We start from the raw sequence: 13,304 nt of genomic DNA on the forward strand, positions 1-13,304 counted from the left end.
GCAGCATTTTGGAAATTAAAAAGACATTTATCAGAAACAATAAAGAAGAAGAGACTGGTATTTTGGGACATATTTAGAGAGTGGATGACAACTGACTCCCCAAGCAGATCTTCAAATAACATAGGGAGAAGAAATTAACAATCATGTGGAGCTAGCGAAGTGGTGCAGCAGTTACCAAACTGGACTCGTATTTGGGAGGATGGTGGTTCAAATCCACATCCGGCCATCCAGATTTAAGTTTTCCTTAATTTCCCTGAATTGCTCCAGACAAATGGCAGGACAGTTCCCTTGAAAGGGCACAGCCAGTTTCTTTCCCCATCCTTGAAACAATTCGAATTTGTGCTTTATCTCTAATGACCTCAATTTCAGTGGGACATAAACACCAATCTTCCTTGCTTTAACAACCACCTGGATTTGAGAGATTACGAAAGATATGGAAAGGAAAAGCATATGAGAAGTAGTAGTATTGCAAAAAAGAGAGTTTTAGAGAAAAACTATAAAACTGGAGCGATTCCAAGTCAGGAAGGAAAAGAAAACTGGCACAAGTTGTCTGAAGACAGGAAAAAGAAGGAATATTGGATGAAAGGAGAGAATGATAAAGGATTAAGAATTGAAACTGAAATATGGTCCTTAGAGAGCCTTAATGCAAGAAGAAGAGATATTGTGGCTTAGGCATCTGGGACAACGTAATCAAAGAGGCGGTGTGAATTTAGCAACATCATCAGCTGAAACAAAGGGAAAATTGGCAGCAAAATGTAAGACTTTACACTAAAATTGACACCTTTTTTTTGCCACCATGCCAAGAAACCAATAGTAAATGGTATGTGTTGGTCCCACCAAACCTTTGTCTCCTCCAGATGCAGGTGGCATATGAAACATTTCTGAAGAAACACTTGTACCTCCACGCAGCCAATTTTGAGATGAAGTGCAAGGACTGTACAAGGAACAAAAAGCGAAACATCTCATTTCATCAAAGTTCTTAAATATTATGTTATTTCATACTTACATTTAGTGAGAATCATTTCATCATCACTGATGCATGTATTTCATGGTCTTCAGATCATCTAAGGAAGCAGGATGTTTACTTGTGGAATGAAGTGATTCTTTCTGCAGTTAAGGCAGGTGAGCAGTGCTGCAGCTGTTGATATACAGACCACTACCAACCTCTGTAGCACAGATTGGTAATGAAATTTAATCTGATAGTAACGGTACTTGGCTGTAGGAAGCTAGTTGGTGGGAAAAAATTTCGCTATTGGTTGAAAAATGGGGGAAAGTTCACAGTGTGAAGTTCCTTATCACTAGCCTGAGTACTGTTATCTTGGGTTAAGTCTCAAATCACTCAGTAGTATCTAATGGTGTGATAGCATTTGATTCTGACAATGGGGATGCCTGATACAATGGTGATGTCTGTTAGGTTTTGCTGTATAAAACAGTGGGAGCCAGATATTAACCCCTTGCTTTTGTTTTATTAGCAGCCTCTCCTGCATAGAACATTCACCTTTAAAGCACACTGCACACATTAATTAGTGGAAAGTTGCCTACTGATAGCAAATAAAAATTCCAATTCAGATGACTGAATTTTATGGGGTAAATACCAGGCTGTACCGCCATACAATGTTTATATTTCATATGCAGACCTCCTGCATCGCAAGTGTTTGAATTGTGAGAGTGAAATATTGATTTACTATTAATTATTGCAGAGGTCAAGTTAACAACTCCTAAATTCTGTAAATCAATATAATTCCATGGTGTTATTGGGAGGTGTTAGTGTTCTATGTACTGAGACGACAGTCTCAAGTAACAACAGCATTCAAGTTTTAAAGTACACATTTTATTTCTGTATGAAATCAACTTAGATATTTAGTATTGGCATTAATAACCATACAGGTGTGATCCTTACATACAAATACATCAAGTCAGTAAGAGTTACATAGTGTCCCCCCCACCTCCCCCCTTGGATTTTTCAGAGTTTATGTATGGTATATGTACGTAGTATGCACTAACATATTTGTAGGAGACTAGTGTATTATCTAATATAGGTTATGTGAATTTACCTTGCAGTTTTTGTAACAAAAGTGTATTAAATGTATCAGAGTGCATTAAAATGATGTAAATGTAGACATCATGGTACACCACAGATCAGTCTGTTAACACAAATTTTATTTTGCATTCACATTCATCAGTTTTTCCAACTCACAACCAGCTTGTCACCAGCCATCGTAACCTAGGCCTCGGGTTATGATACGAATCAGTCTGCGACCACAATCAAGATTTCAACAGGGGCCACTATTGTGCTCTTGAAAGTGCGTATATTTAAGTTTACGTGGGATGAGAGTGACGGTATGTGAAAAAATGGATGGTGATGGTGATGGTGGTGGTGGTGATGATGATGATGATGATGATGATGACGATGATGATGACGACATTCAAGCATTGGCTAGTGTATTACATATCAGGTGTCTCCCTTTATCTGTATGGATCATTTTCTTACTTCTTCCTCTATTTGTATCACTCTTCAGAAAACTGTGGACTCTTGATGGTTCAGGATTATATATTTTCTTTATTGTACTGTGTTTCATTTGATTCAATTTATTGGACCATAGTGATGAAAGTTCTGCATGGTTCCCATTTTGTGAATTGGAAAAGAAAGGTTAATAACATCTGTCATTTAGTTATTTATAGATATGAACAGAAGTAAGACTGTTTTCCGCCAACTCAGTGAGGTGGTGCAGTTTTTAAAGCACTGGACTCATGTTTGGAAGGTTGCCAGTCATATTCCTGCCTGGCCACCCACATTTAATTTTTTTGTAGTTTCTCCAAATCACTTAAAAACAAATAGTGGGATGGTTTCTCTGAAAAGGACAATCACAGTTTACATCTTCATTGTCCTCCATTCCAAGCTTGTGTTCTATCTCTTAACGACCTCATTCTTGATGGAACATTGAACCCTAATCTTCCTTCACTATTATGATTTCATAGTTGATCAACTGCAGTTAGTTATAGAACATAATTTATGATCAAACTATTGTTCTTTATTTTATTAGGTCGTGAGAGTTGTGTACTGAATTGGGACCATAGAACCTGTGACTGTGTTCTGCTTTCAGTCCAGCATGGCTTCAACACAAGGAGAAATAAGGGTGGGACCGTCACATCAGGTTTGTATGATGCTTGTCAATTTTCTAATAATTTTATGCCTTATAGTCATCGTGTCTCTGCATTTGAGAAATGCATGAACCACAAATAATGTAAATTATTACACTGTACAGGCCCGATTACCTGAGTATCGGCCAGCGTTGCTGTCAACTTCTGATATTGCAGAGCAGTCTTCAGATCCTGAATGGGAAAAAGAACGTGAAGATTTGCGTTGGGTGCCTTGCATGACACTTGATACAGATTTGCTTATGTATTTGAGGGCAGCGAGATCAATGGCTGCATTTGCTGGCATGTGTGATGGTGGCTCACCAGATGATGGCTGTGTTGCTGCAAGCAGAGATGACACCACAATAAATGCTTTGGATGTGGTGAGTGACAGTGCTTTAATCTCCATGTAAATAATATGACTAGTACACTCTGACAATTATGAATGTTTCTTTTTCTTTAGCTGCACGATTCGGGCTACGACCCAGGAAAAGCACTGCAAGCATTGGTAAAATGTCCTGTTCCTAAGGGCATTGATAAGAAATGGTCAGAAGAAGAAACTGTAAGTAATTTGTTATGTTGGACTCAGTAATCAAAGAAATGTCATTCCCTGTGTGTAATTATGACTTTTTTCCTGTTCTATATGTATCGTTTTGCATGTGCTACTTCTGAAACACTGTACATCACGGGGATTATAATTGATGCGGAGATAGTGATTTTTTTTTTTTTTTTTCTGTTGCAATGCAGATTGTTTCAGTCATATTATAGAATGTTAAGGTATTGGATTAGTGTTGTACTGAGGGTTTAAATACACAGGGTGAGTCACTAACTATTGCCACCTAGAATAACTCCGAAGGCATGATAGTAGCTGAAACGTTTGTGGGACAAATGTTGCATGGGACAACGGGGACCATAATATAATAATAATAATAATAATAATTATTATTATTTTTAATAATAATAATAATAATAATCGTTATTATTATTATTATTATTATATAAATTTTTTGCTATGTGGAGTCCGTTAGTGAATGAAGGTCAACTTTTTTTTTTAAAAGTTGGATGCTGTAGTTTGGTACTTATTTTCTGATAGCGGCAATTGAGACAAATCCAATGATGGCTGTTAATACAATTCCAATGATGTGTAACAGTAAGGCCTTTAAAGGTCAACAAATGTGGGATGAACGTCCATTTACAGAAGGTGTTCGGAGTGATGACCATTGGTATCAATGCAGTGCTGCAATCTTCTTATCATGGATTGAGTGGTATTCCTTATCTGGCACTTATCGAAGCACATGCTCTGACAATTCTCTCTTGTATATCGTGCAAATAGTAAATATTTGCCAAATATGGTGTATCCATCTAATGTGTCATTGACACGTAAACACCATTCGACAGTTTCTCAATGCAACACTAATAGGAGCAGTAAGACTAGTATCGTCGAATCAAGCTAATGTGAATGATTTATTCCTTCGAAGAACAAGTCGATATGCTTCTCATTTATGGAGAATGCCAACGAAATTCAGTGAGAGCTAGAGGCTTATATGTTGAAAGATATCCTCAACATACTCACCCTACACATCGTACATTTAAATATGTGTATGATAAATTGAGAACAACTGGATCTTTAACGCATCAGAAACGTATCTGGCAAAGGAAAGTTACCAATGAGGAAACGGAAATTGGTACTCTTGCCACTGTGGTTCGAGATCCTTGTGTTGGTTCGTGTCATATCGCAAGGGAATCTGGCATGAGCTAGAGTAGTAGTGTTCGTGTTCTGCATCGCCATAAATATCATCCTTACCATATCAGTCTCCACCAAGAATTAACTGGTATGGATTGTATGCGCCGCATTGAATTCTGCCAATGGGCTCAACTCCAGATTCAGAGGGATGACACATTTATTAATTTGATTTTATTTACTGACAAGGCTACATTCACGAACCATGGAAATGTTAATTTGCGTAACATGCATTATTGGGCTACTGAAAATCCATGTTGGCTGTGGCAAGTTGTACGCCAAAAACTGTGCTTGGTGAATGTGTGGTGTGGGATTCTGGAGGACAGAATTATAGGTCCCTATTTCATCAAAGGAAATTTTAATGGTAGGAAGTACACCATATTCCTGCAAGAAACATTACGTTTGTTATTGGAAGAAATACCTTTAGGAGCAAGGAACAGAATGTGGTATCAACGCGATGGGTGTCCGGCACTTTGTTCGCTGATGGCTAGTAATGACTTGCATAGACAAGTCCCAAATCATTGGATTGGACATGGAGGAGATGTTTCGTGGTCAGTTCGTTTGCCAGACTTGATGCCTCTGGATTTTTTCTTTTAGTGATTCGTAAAAGACATTGTTTATAAAGACGTTCTAACTACACCTGACGATACGCGAAAGAGAATTGTCAGAACATGTACTTCGATAACTGCCTATGTGATAAGGAATACCACTTAATCCATGATGAGAAGATTGCAGCACTGCGTTGATGCCAATGCTCATCATTTGGAACATCTGTAAATGCACATTCATGTCACCTTTTTGACCTTTGTTGACCTTCAAAGACCTTACTGTTACACATCATTGGATTCGGCTTGATAGCTGCTATCAGAAAATAAGTACCAAACTATAGCATCCCATTTAAAGAAACAATGTTGACGTTCGTGTCTCTGAAGCGACCACACCTAGCAACAAAAAACCATCGTCATACTATGGCCCCTGTTGTCCCACGCAACTTTTGTCTGACAAACCTTTCAGCTCCTATCATACTTTCGGAGTTATTCTTGGTGGCAATAGTTAGTGACTCATCCTGTGCAGTGAGATGTATAAACTGAGGCTTAAGTTGCCCCCTAGATGGTCAATAATATGAACAATATGTCCCAGATGTGCAATAATATTGACCTTGTGAGAGTTAGATTGAGTGGTTGCCCAATAATATTGAGAACATCAAAATCTTTGAAAACATATTGTGCTCCGTGGAAATATTGTGCCATGTGTGGGTAATATTGACAGTATTCTTGACAGTCTCACTCAGACCATGGAGGTGAGGTTAAGTTTTTTGTTGCGTGTAAAATGAGTTCAAAGCAAGGCAAAGAACCATTATTATTAGAATGCATCAAAATGTATAAATCATTGCTGACGGTGTGGGATGTTAGGTCAGATGAGTACAAAAACAGAAGTGGTCAGTATTATGAGTCATTGATTTGTTGCCCAGAAAATATAGGGGACAGCCACAAAGGAAGATGTTTTCTTTTTAAAAAATTAATTAATTTAAGTTGTGATATTTATCTCTGTGGAAACCCTACTTACCCAAATATAATCATTTAAGGCACGTATTATTAAAACTGTGTGCCAGACCTAGACTCGAGCTTGGGACCTTTGCCTTTCGCGGGCAAGTGCTCTACTAACTGAGCTACCCAAGCACGACTCATGACCCGTCCTCACAGCTTTAATTCCGCTAGTACATTGTCCCCTACCTTCCAAACTTCGCAGAAGCTCTCCTGCATACCTTGCAGAACTAGCACTCCTAGAAGAAAGGATATTGCAGAGACATGGCTTAGCCACAGCCTGGGGGATGTTTCCAGAATGAAATTTTCACTCTGCAGTGGAGTGTGCACTGATATGAAATTTCCTGGCAGATTAAAACTGTGTGCTGGACCAGTAGCTCAGTTGGTAGAGCACTGGCCTCGCGAAAGGCAAAGGTCCCGAGTTTGAGTCTCGGTCCGGCACACAGTTTTAATCTGCTAGGAAGTTTCATATCAGCGCACACTCCACTACAGCGTGAAAATTTCGTTGTGGCTCGTATTATTGCATGACACAATTCTGTAACTATGTCTCAAATAATGTAGGGTGAAACTGCACTTGTAAATTTCAAGTTTTCAAAAAAAATTGCCATTGGGAGGGTATCACAGCATAATAGATATCTGCTGGCTTGATACAACTGTGTGTCTCATTGTATTATTTTATTGTTTGATGATGGGTATATAGACGTCTGCAGAAATTTGGTGGGGGGGGGGGGGGGAGACAATTGCATATGTATGGGGATGCCAATGTATGGGGAGACGATTCCCAGTAATGTACCAAATGGTGGTCAAACAACACAAAAAGGTATGATAATCTTTTCTTCATTCAACCTCAACTCTCTCAACAACTTTTCATCAGTGACCTTTGATGCTTGTTGAACCAGTTTTTCATCTTACTTTTTTTTCTGCTTGTAGCATAGCAGAGTAATTATCACATCAGTGATGTTTTTATTGCCCAACATTCTGAACCACATTATTATTGCACAATATCATTTACAACATTATTGAGTAGTATAGGGAGAAAATCAGTAATATTGCACAATATCATTGTTGACCATCTAGGGGCTACTTTAAGAAGCGATGGGAATGGTATGGGAAGGAAGGTAGATGCAGAAATCGGACAAGAGGTGAAGGCATTTGAAGAACAGAGATTAGTCAAAATTAAAACTGGATGACATGGTGCAATGATAAGATGGGGTTCAAATTTCTGTTTCGTGATGTCGCTGTAGGTCTTTTGTGGTTCACCTAAATCACTTAAGGCAGATGTCAAGACAGTTCCCTTGAAAGAGACAAAGTTGATTTCCTTCCCCAACCTGACCTTGTGCTCTTTCGCTGATGACCTTGTTGTCAAAGAAACTTTTCATTTCTTCTTCCCTTTCAAAACGGAGGCTGCAAGTATGCGGGGAATCGAGTTAGCGTAGCGAATTATCATCTTACACAATTCAGGGAAGTTAGTGTTTGGGAGGGAGGGGAAGAAGGATGAAAATCAAAATCATATTGAGTATAAGGACTTGCAAAGTTTTAATTATTAATTGTCAGGTTCTGTCAGACTGTGCAAACCACAGCTACATAGTCATAGAACATTTCACTATATAATTCACATACTCTGTATATGAAAGTAAGTAAGTTACAAAATTAAAAATGTGTGGAAACAAAATATTGGTTATAGTTGATATAAATAAGTGACACATTCCAGCAGAAAGCTCTAAAATACTATGAGTAACTGGTTTTCAGGATAACAGAGGAAATCTGTTGACGTAAATTTGATAATCTTGGACTTAGTACTAAAATTTTTCAGTTCTGTTGAAAGTGAACTGATAATGGAATCTGCAGAGTAGTGCACACTTTTCTATATGGTTATTTAGGAAGTGTTATCCAAATGAAAATCATTTTTTGTCAAGTGTTCCCAGTGTGATTGCTTCAGTTTCCTTTCAATAAATCCATATTTTTCACCAGAAATACCATAAGGCAGTATATTACAGGAACTGTAACATCAGAATTCTGAGACATCTGAACAACTGCTACATGAAACTCTTGAAATGATGTCACAAATGATTCTGACTGACATTTTCTGGGCTAAGGATGTTCTTTGTCAGTACGTATATTTGCCCTAATGTTATAGTACCATACCAGATAGTAATTGAAAGTAAGCAAAGTAAACAACCTTTTGCATTTCAGCATCAGTGATGATTGAGATTATTTGTACAGTAAAGATAGCAGCACTTGATCCCTGCACAACATTCAAAATGTCACACCTCCAAGGAAGCTTTTCATATTTCTTCAGCCATTGAACATTAAACATTCAACTTAATTGGCTATTTGATCATCTTTTGATGAAGTGTATGCACTGTGTGTTGTTGCAGTTAAGTGACAATCTGTTCTCTGTAAATTATGTTGATTTTTCAGATTTTGGATTCATTTGATGTTAAAAAAATTACAGTTTTTGTATATGCTGAAGCATAATTCCCACAGTATAAGTTGTTAAAAAATTTCTTTCAGAAAAGATTTGTAAAAGGGCTACGCCAGTTTGGAAAAAATTTCTTCAGGATCCGGAAGGATCTTCTACCTCACAAGGACACTGTAAGTGAAAATTCTTGTCCATTATAATAGTTCAGTTGCCACAGTTCATTTAATACGAAGAGCTACATAAATTTTGTAACTATCTCAGTGAGAGTAAGACTATCATTGTGAAACATAATTTTTTTCTCTGCAGCCTGAACTGGTGGAATTTTACTATTTGTGGAAAAAAACACCAGGTGCTAATAACAACCGACCGCATCGGCGTAACCGCAGGCAGGGTTCTCTTCGGCGAATTCGAAACACTAGAAATGCTAGAGGGCAACCAAAGGAAACAGATGCTAGCTCTCCTGCAAGTAAGTTGTTATTAAATACTGGAATGTATGTTAGGAATCATGCAGTAATTTGGAATTTGTCACAGGATTGATTATTATTATTTGTAGTTGTCAGTATTAATAAATTTCTGAAATGATGAAGAAATTATTTTGGCATCTATAATTCTTGTATTTCTATGTTACCTCTCATATGTTGCAGCCGTCGGTGCATCAAGGCCATCACCACAAACTCCAAAGGAAAATGGTATGTTGCGTGTTTTTATTTTATGAAGTAACTGATGGTTGGGTGGTTTGATTTGACAGATCGATATATGTTGATTTGAGAATGGCTACTAGGTTGAGGATTTCTTAATGGGCAAAACTGTATGTTGTTTTGAGTAAAGAGTCGAACATAGATGTACACCACTGAAGTGTCATATGGTCACCGCTCGTTATGTTAAGTGGTAATGACTTGGCTGATGGTATTTGTCACAGTCTCAAACTTTCCACAGACAGTGATCCAGGAGGAAACATTAGCTGGAAACTAGATCACTCAGATATCCAGCCAGATCTTGATAAGATTTTAACATTGGACAGAGACTGCCAACGATCTCAAATTTTAGCGAAATTTGAAACCGTGTCCTCTACAGAATATAAAGTTACTGCAGCCTCTGACTATAAGTTAATGAATCAGTTGGAATTGGTTGTGCTGTGGGAATGTCTTTGAGGAATTGCCATGTAGGCTCAGTAGCATGTAATATAAATATCAGAACTCTAGTCATTGGTCACTGGGAAAGTTCCATTTATCTGTGGAAACTTGAACTACATTCACAGGAAAGCTGCTGAAGTGTGTGGGGCCCATGCCAGATGAGACTGAGTGGGAACATTGAACATTTTCGAAGAAGAGCTGTGATGGTAATCACAAGCTGGTTCAGTTTTTGGGGATGTGAGAACATACTTAAATGCTTCAAGAGCTAATTTTTAGAGTCAAATATACAAATAATTTTTGGCACACTACATACTACTCTTGTAGGGACCATGAAGATAATTGAACTCCAAGTAGCTCCCACGACTCAAAGTAGCAAGTAATGTATCATCTGTATGATTATTTGTAACTGGGGAATGAAAGAAACCTTACTGTGTGATGTAACAAGTAACCATATGTCAAATACCTTCTGAGGTTTGCTGAATATGATTGCAGATGTAGAACAATCAGTGCTTTTATTCTGCAAATACCTGCAACAGTAATGCAATACAATAAAAATTCAGTTGGGTTGGTTGGTTTGTAGATTAAAGGGACTAAACTGCAAAGTTATGAGTCTCTTTCAGTTAGGTTTTTGGAATAAAAATTTCACTGAAATGTGCTCACATCTCCTTCTCTTGAGTATGCTGAAGGAGAAGTTAAGTCAGATTCTTTGAGATGGAGAAAACAAAGTTCCACAGAATAAAGGAAGTGGGTGTGCAAAGCAAGTATCAAATTGGTTGTAGGAAAAAAAAAATCCGTAAGTCATTAGAAATGAACCAAATAAATTGGTGGCCTGCAATTTTTAATTAGAGCAAGAGTCTTGTAAATTAAAAATAAGTTATATTACAGAATTGCTGATAGAAGAAGAAGAAGAAGAAGAAGTTACAAAAGGATGCTGTGGAACCAAATGAAGTGAGACAAAAGGAGAAAGTAGAGAGAGCGCAACAAACATGTTACAAATAGATAGTCTTTATGTGCAAGGCTAAAGGTCATATTAGAAATTATGTGTCCCATTTGCAATAATGAGAATGTAGATTTTTAATTCAGCCATCTCAGTCACATGAACATTTATTCCAGACTGTGGAGAAAAAAAGACAAACTTCTCTTAATTCCATAACATTCACACTGACTGCCTCTGTCGGAAACCTTATTTCTCAACTGTGTATCCCAAACATATATCATTGTACACCTCCTATTCTTCTATTCTGCCTCTCCCCTCAGAGTTTGTGATCAGCATTTCCACTCTTACACTGCTCTTCCATTGCATACATGATATGTCTGCAATCTTCCATATTATATGGATCATCTGATACTGAAGCATACCATTCACCTTTTCTTTTCTGTTAGGCAGAGTGCTGCATTTTTGTTCCTTTATTTCTGGGGCATTTCAGAACTACACGAAGTACTCTGTCATTTCTAGACTGTGCTTAAGTCATACAACAGTTTTTGCACCTATCCTCTTACTACCCATACTCATCTTGGATGTGCCTCATATTAGATCTTCACTCAACTGTAGTGTTAAGTCTTGGAATAGCTTAACTTTTTCTTGGGCAGATGGACTTAGGTCGTACAGACATAACGTACCTTAGAATACACTAGGCCATCTCCATAGATGGTAAGCTGTAATTAATGTTTGACTTTTGCTGCTCACTTGATTTGTTCCTTATGATAAATATTTTGTTAGGTATCTTCTATCTTCAGATGTGTTTAGGGGAAATATTAAAATTATTTTCAGGTATATGTTGCTGACATATATCACCATTGACAACATTTAAGAGGATCTGGTCACATTGCAATGGCATTGTCCATATAGATATCAACAAATGTATTGGAACAGGTATGAGAAGGGAAAGTGGGCTATAATTCCCCACATTTAACTCCAATTACAAATTTATTTATTGCCATTTTGTCATTACTGTTGTTATTGATACAAATGCCATAATTTTAACATGTCGCTACTGATTATTTGCCTCTTTGTATCAAATTTTCGATAGGGTATGCATAAACTTTTACAAAAAAATAATGGAATTATTTAATACTACTCTCATTGCATAGTGCAGATGTTGACCAGGCAGCGGTTAGACACATGGACAAGAAGCCGAACATTGCAACTCAGATATAAAATTTGAATCTGCATGTGCATACAACAAATTGATCAGAATTTGTATAGGAGTTTAAGGAAGTTTGATACCCATACAGTATGACTTAGAAACGAAAATGTAAAATGCAGTTCACTACCAATACACTCATTGATCTTTTGATATTGTAATAAATGTATTTTTAGCTATTCTGCTGCTCCTTATGACAGTATTATGAAAATGATAGATTGCTACTCACCATATACTGGAGATGTTGAGTCGCAGACAGGCACAACAAAAAGATCGTTAAACAAGTGAGCTTTCAGCAAAAAGCCCTACTTTTAAAGAAAGCAAGTCACACACACACACACACACACACACACACACACACACACACACTTACACAAGCAAAACTCACACATATATGACCACAGTCTCTGGCTGCTGAGGCCAGACAGCCTCGTATGACAGGAGAAGCAATCTGGGTGGTGGGGATAAGGAGGAGGCTGGGGCAGGGAGGGGGACAGATAGCAGGAAAAAGAGAGGGAGGGGGATGGGAGCAGAAAAGGAGAGAAGTAAGGAGGCTGTGGGTGCCTTGGTGAAATAGAAGGCTGCATAGTGCTGGAGTAGGAACAGGAAATAGGATAGGTGGATGAAGGACAGTGACTAACATTGGTTGAGGCCTAGGGGTTTACGGGAATGTAGGATATATTGAGGCCTAGGGGTTTATGGGAACGTAGAATATATTGCAGGGAGAGTTCCCACATGCGCAGTTCAGAAAAGCTGGTGTTTGCAGTAAGGATCCAGATGGCACAGGCGGTGAAGCTTTCATTGGAGTAAAGAGCATTGTTTTCAACAGGGTGCTCAGCAACTGGGTGGTCTAGCTGTCCCTTGGCCACAGTTTGTCGGTGGGCATTCAAGCAGACGGCTTGTTGGTTGTTGTGCTCATGTAGAATGCAGCATAGTGGTTGCAGTTTATCTTGTAGTTCACATGACCGCTTTTGTAGGTAGCCCTGGGTTTGATGGGATAGGTGATGCTTGTGACTGGACTGTAGAAGTTGTTGATGGGAGGATGTATGGGACAGGTTTTGCATCTAGGTATATTACAGGGCAATGAGACATGAGGTAAGGCATTGGGTGTAGGGGTAGAGTAGGGACGCACAAGGATATTGTGTAGACTTCAGTTAATAGTGCTATATGTAGCAGTTGAGT

At 38.1% G+C, this 13,304-nt stretch overlaps 1 protein-coding gene across 1 annotated transcript in view; it reads left to right on the forward strand.

Annotated features, from left to right (window-relative positions):
* Positions 1-13,304, forward strand: part of LOC126469823 (uncharacterized) — a 183,606-nt gene that overhangs the window by 18,062 nt on the left and 152,240 nt on the right. Inside the window, exons 2-7 of the mRNA XM_050097109.1 lie at positions 3,045-3,155; positions 3,267-3,521; positions 3,602-3,700; positions 8,938-9,018; positions 9,152-9,311; positions 9,490-9,534. Of these exons, the coding sequence (XP_049953066.1) occupies positions 3,111-3,155; positions 3,267-3,521; positions 3,602-3,700; positions 8,938-9,018; positions 9,152-9,311; positions 9,490-9,534 (685 nt within the window). The 5' untranslated portion in view covers positions 3,045-3,110. The remainder of the gene's footprint in view (positions 1-3,044; positions 3,156-3,266; positions 3,522-3,601; positions 3,701-8,937; positions 9,019-9,151; positions 9,312-9,489; positions 9,535-13,304) is intronic.

This window comes from Schistocerca serialis, chromosome 3, assembly GCF_023864345.2.
Source record: "Schistocerca serialis cubense isolate TAMUIC-IGC-003099 chromosome 3, iqSchSeri2.2, whole genome shotgun sequence".
Classification (NCBI taxonomy): Eukaryota; Metazoa; Arthropoda; class Insecta; order Orthoptera; family Acrididae; genus Schistocerca; species Schistocerca serialis.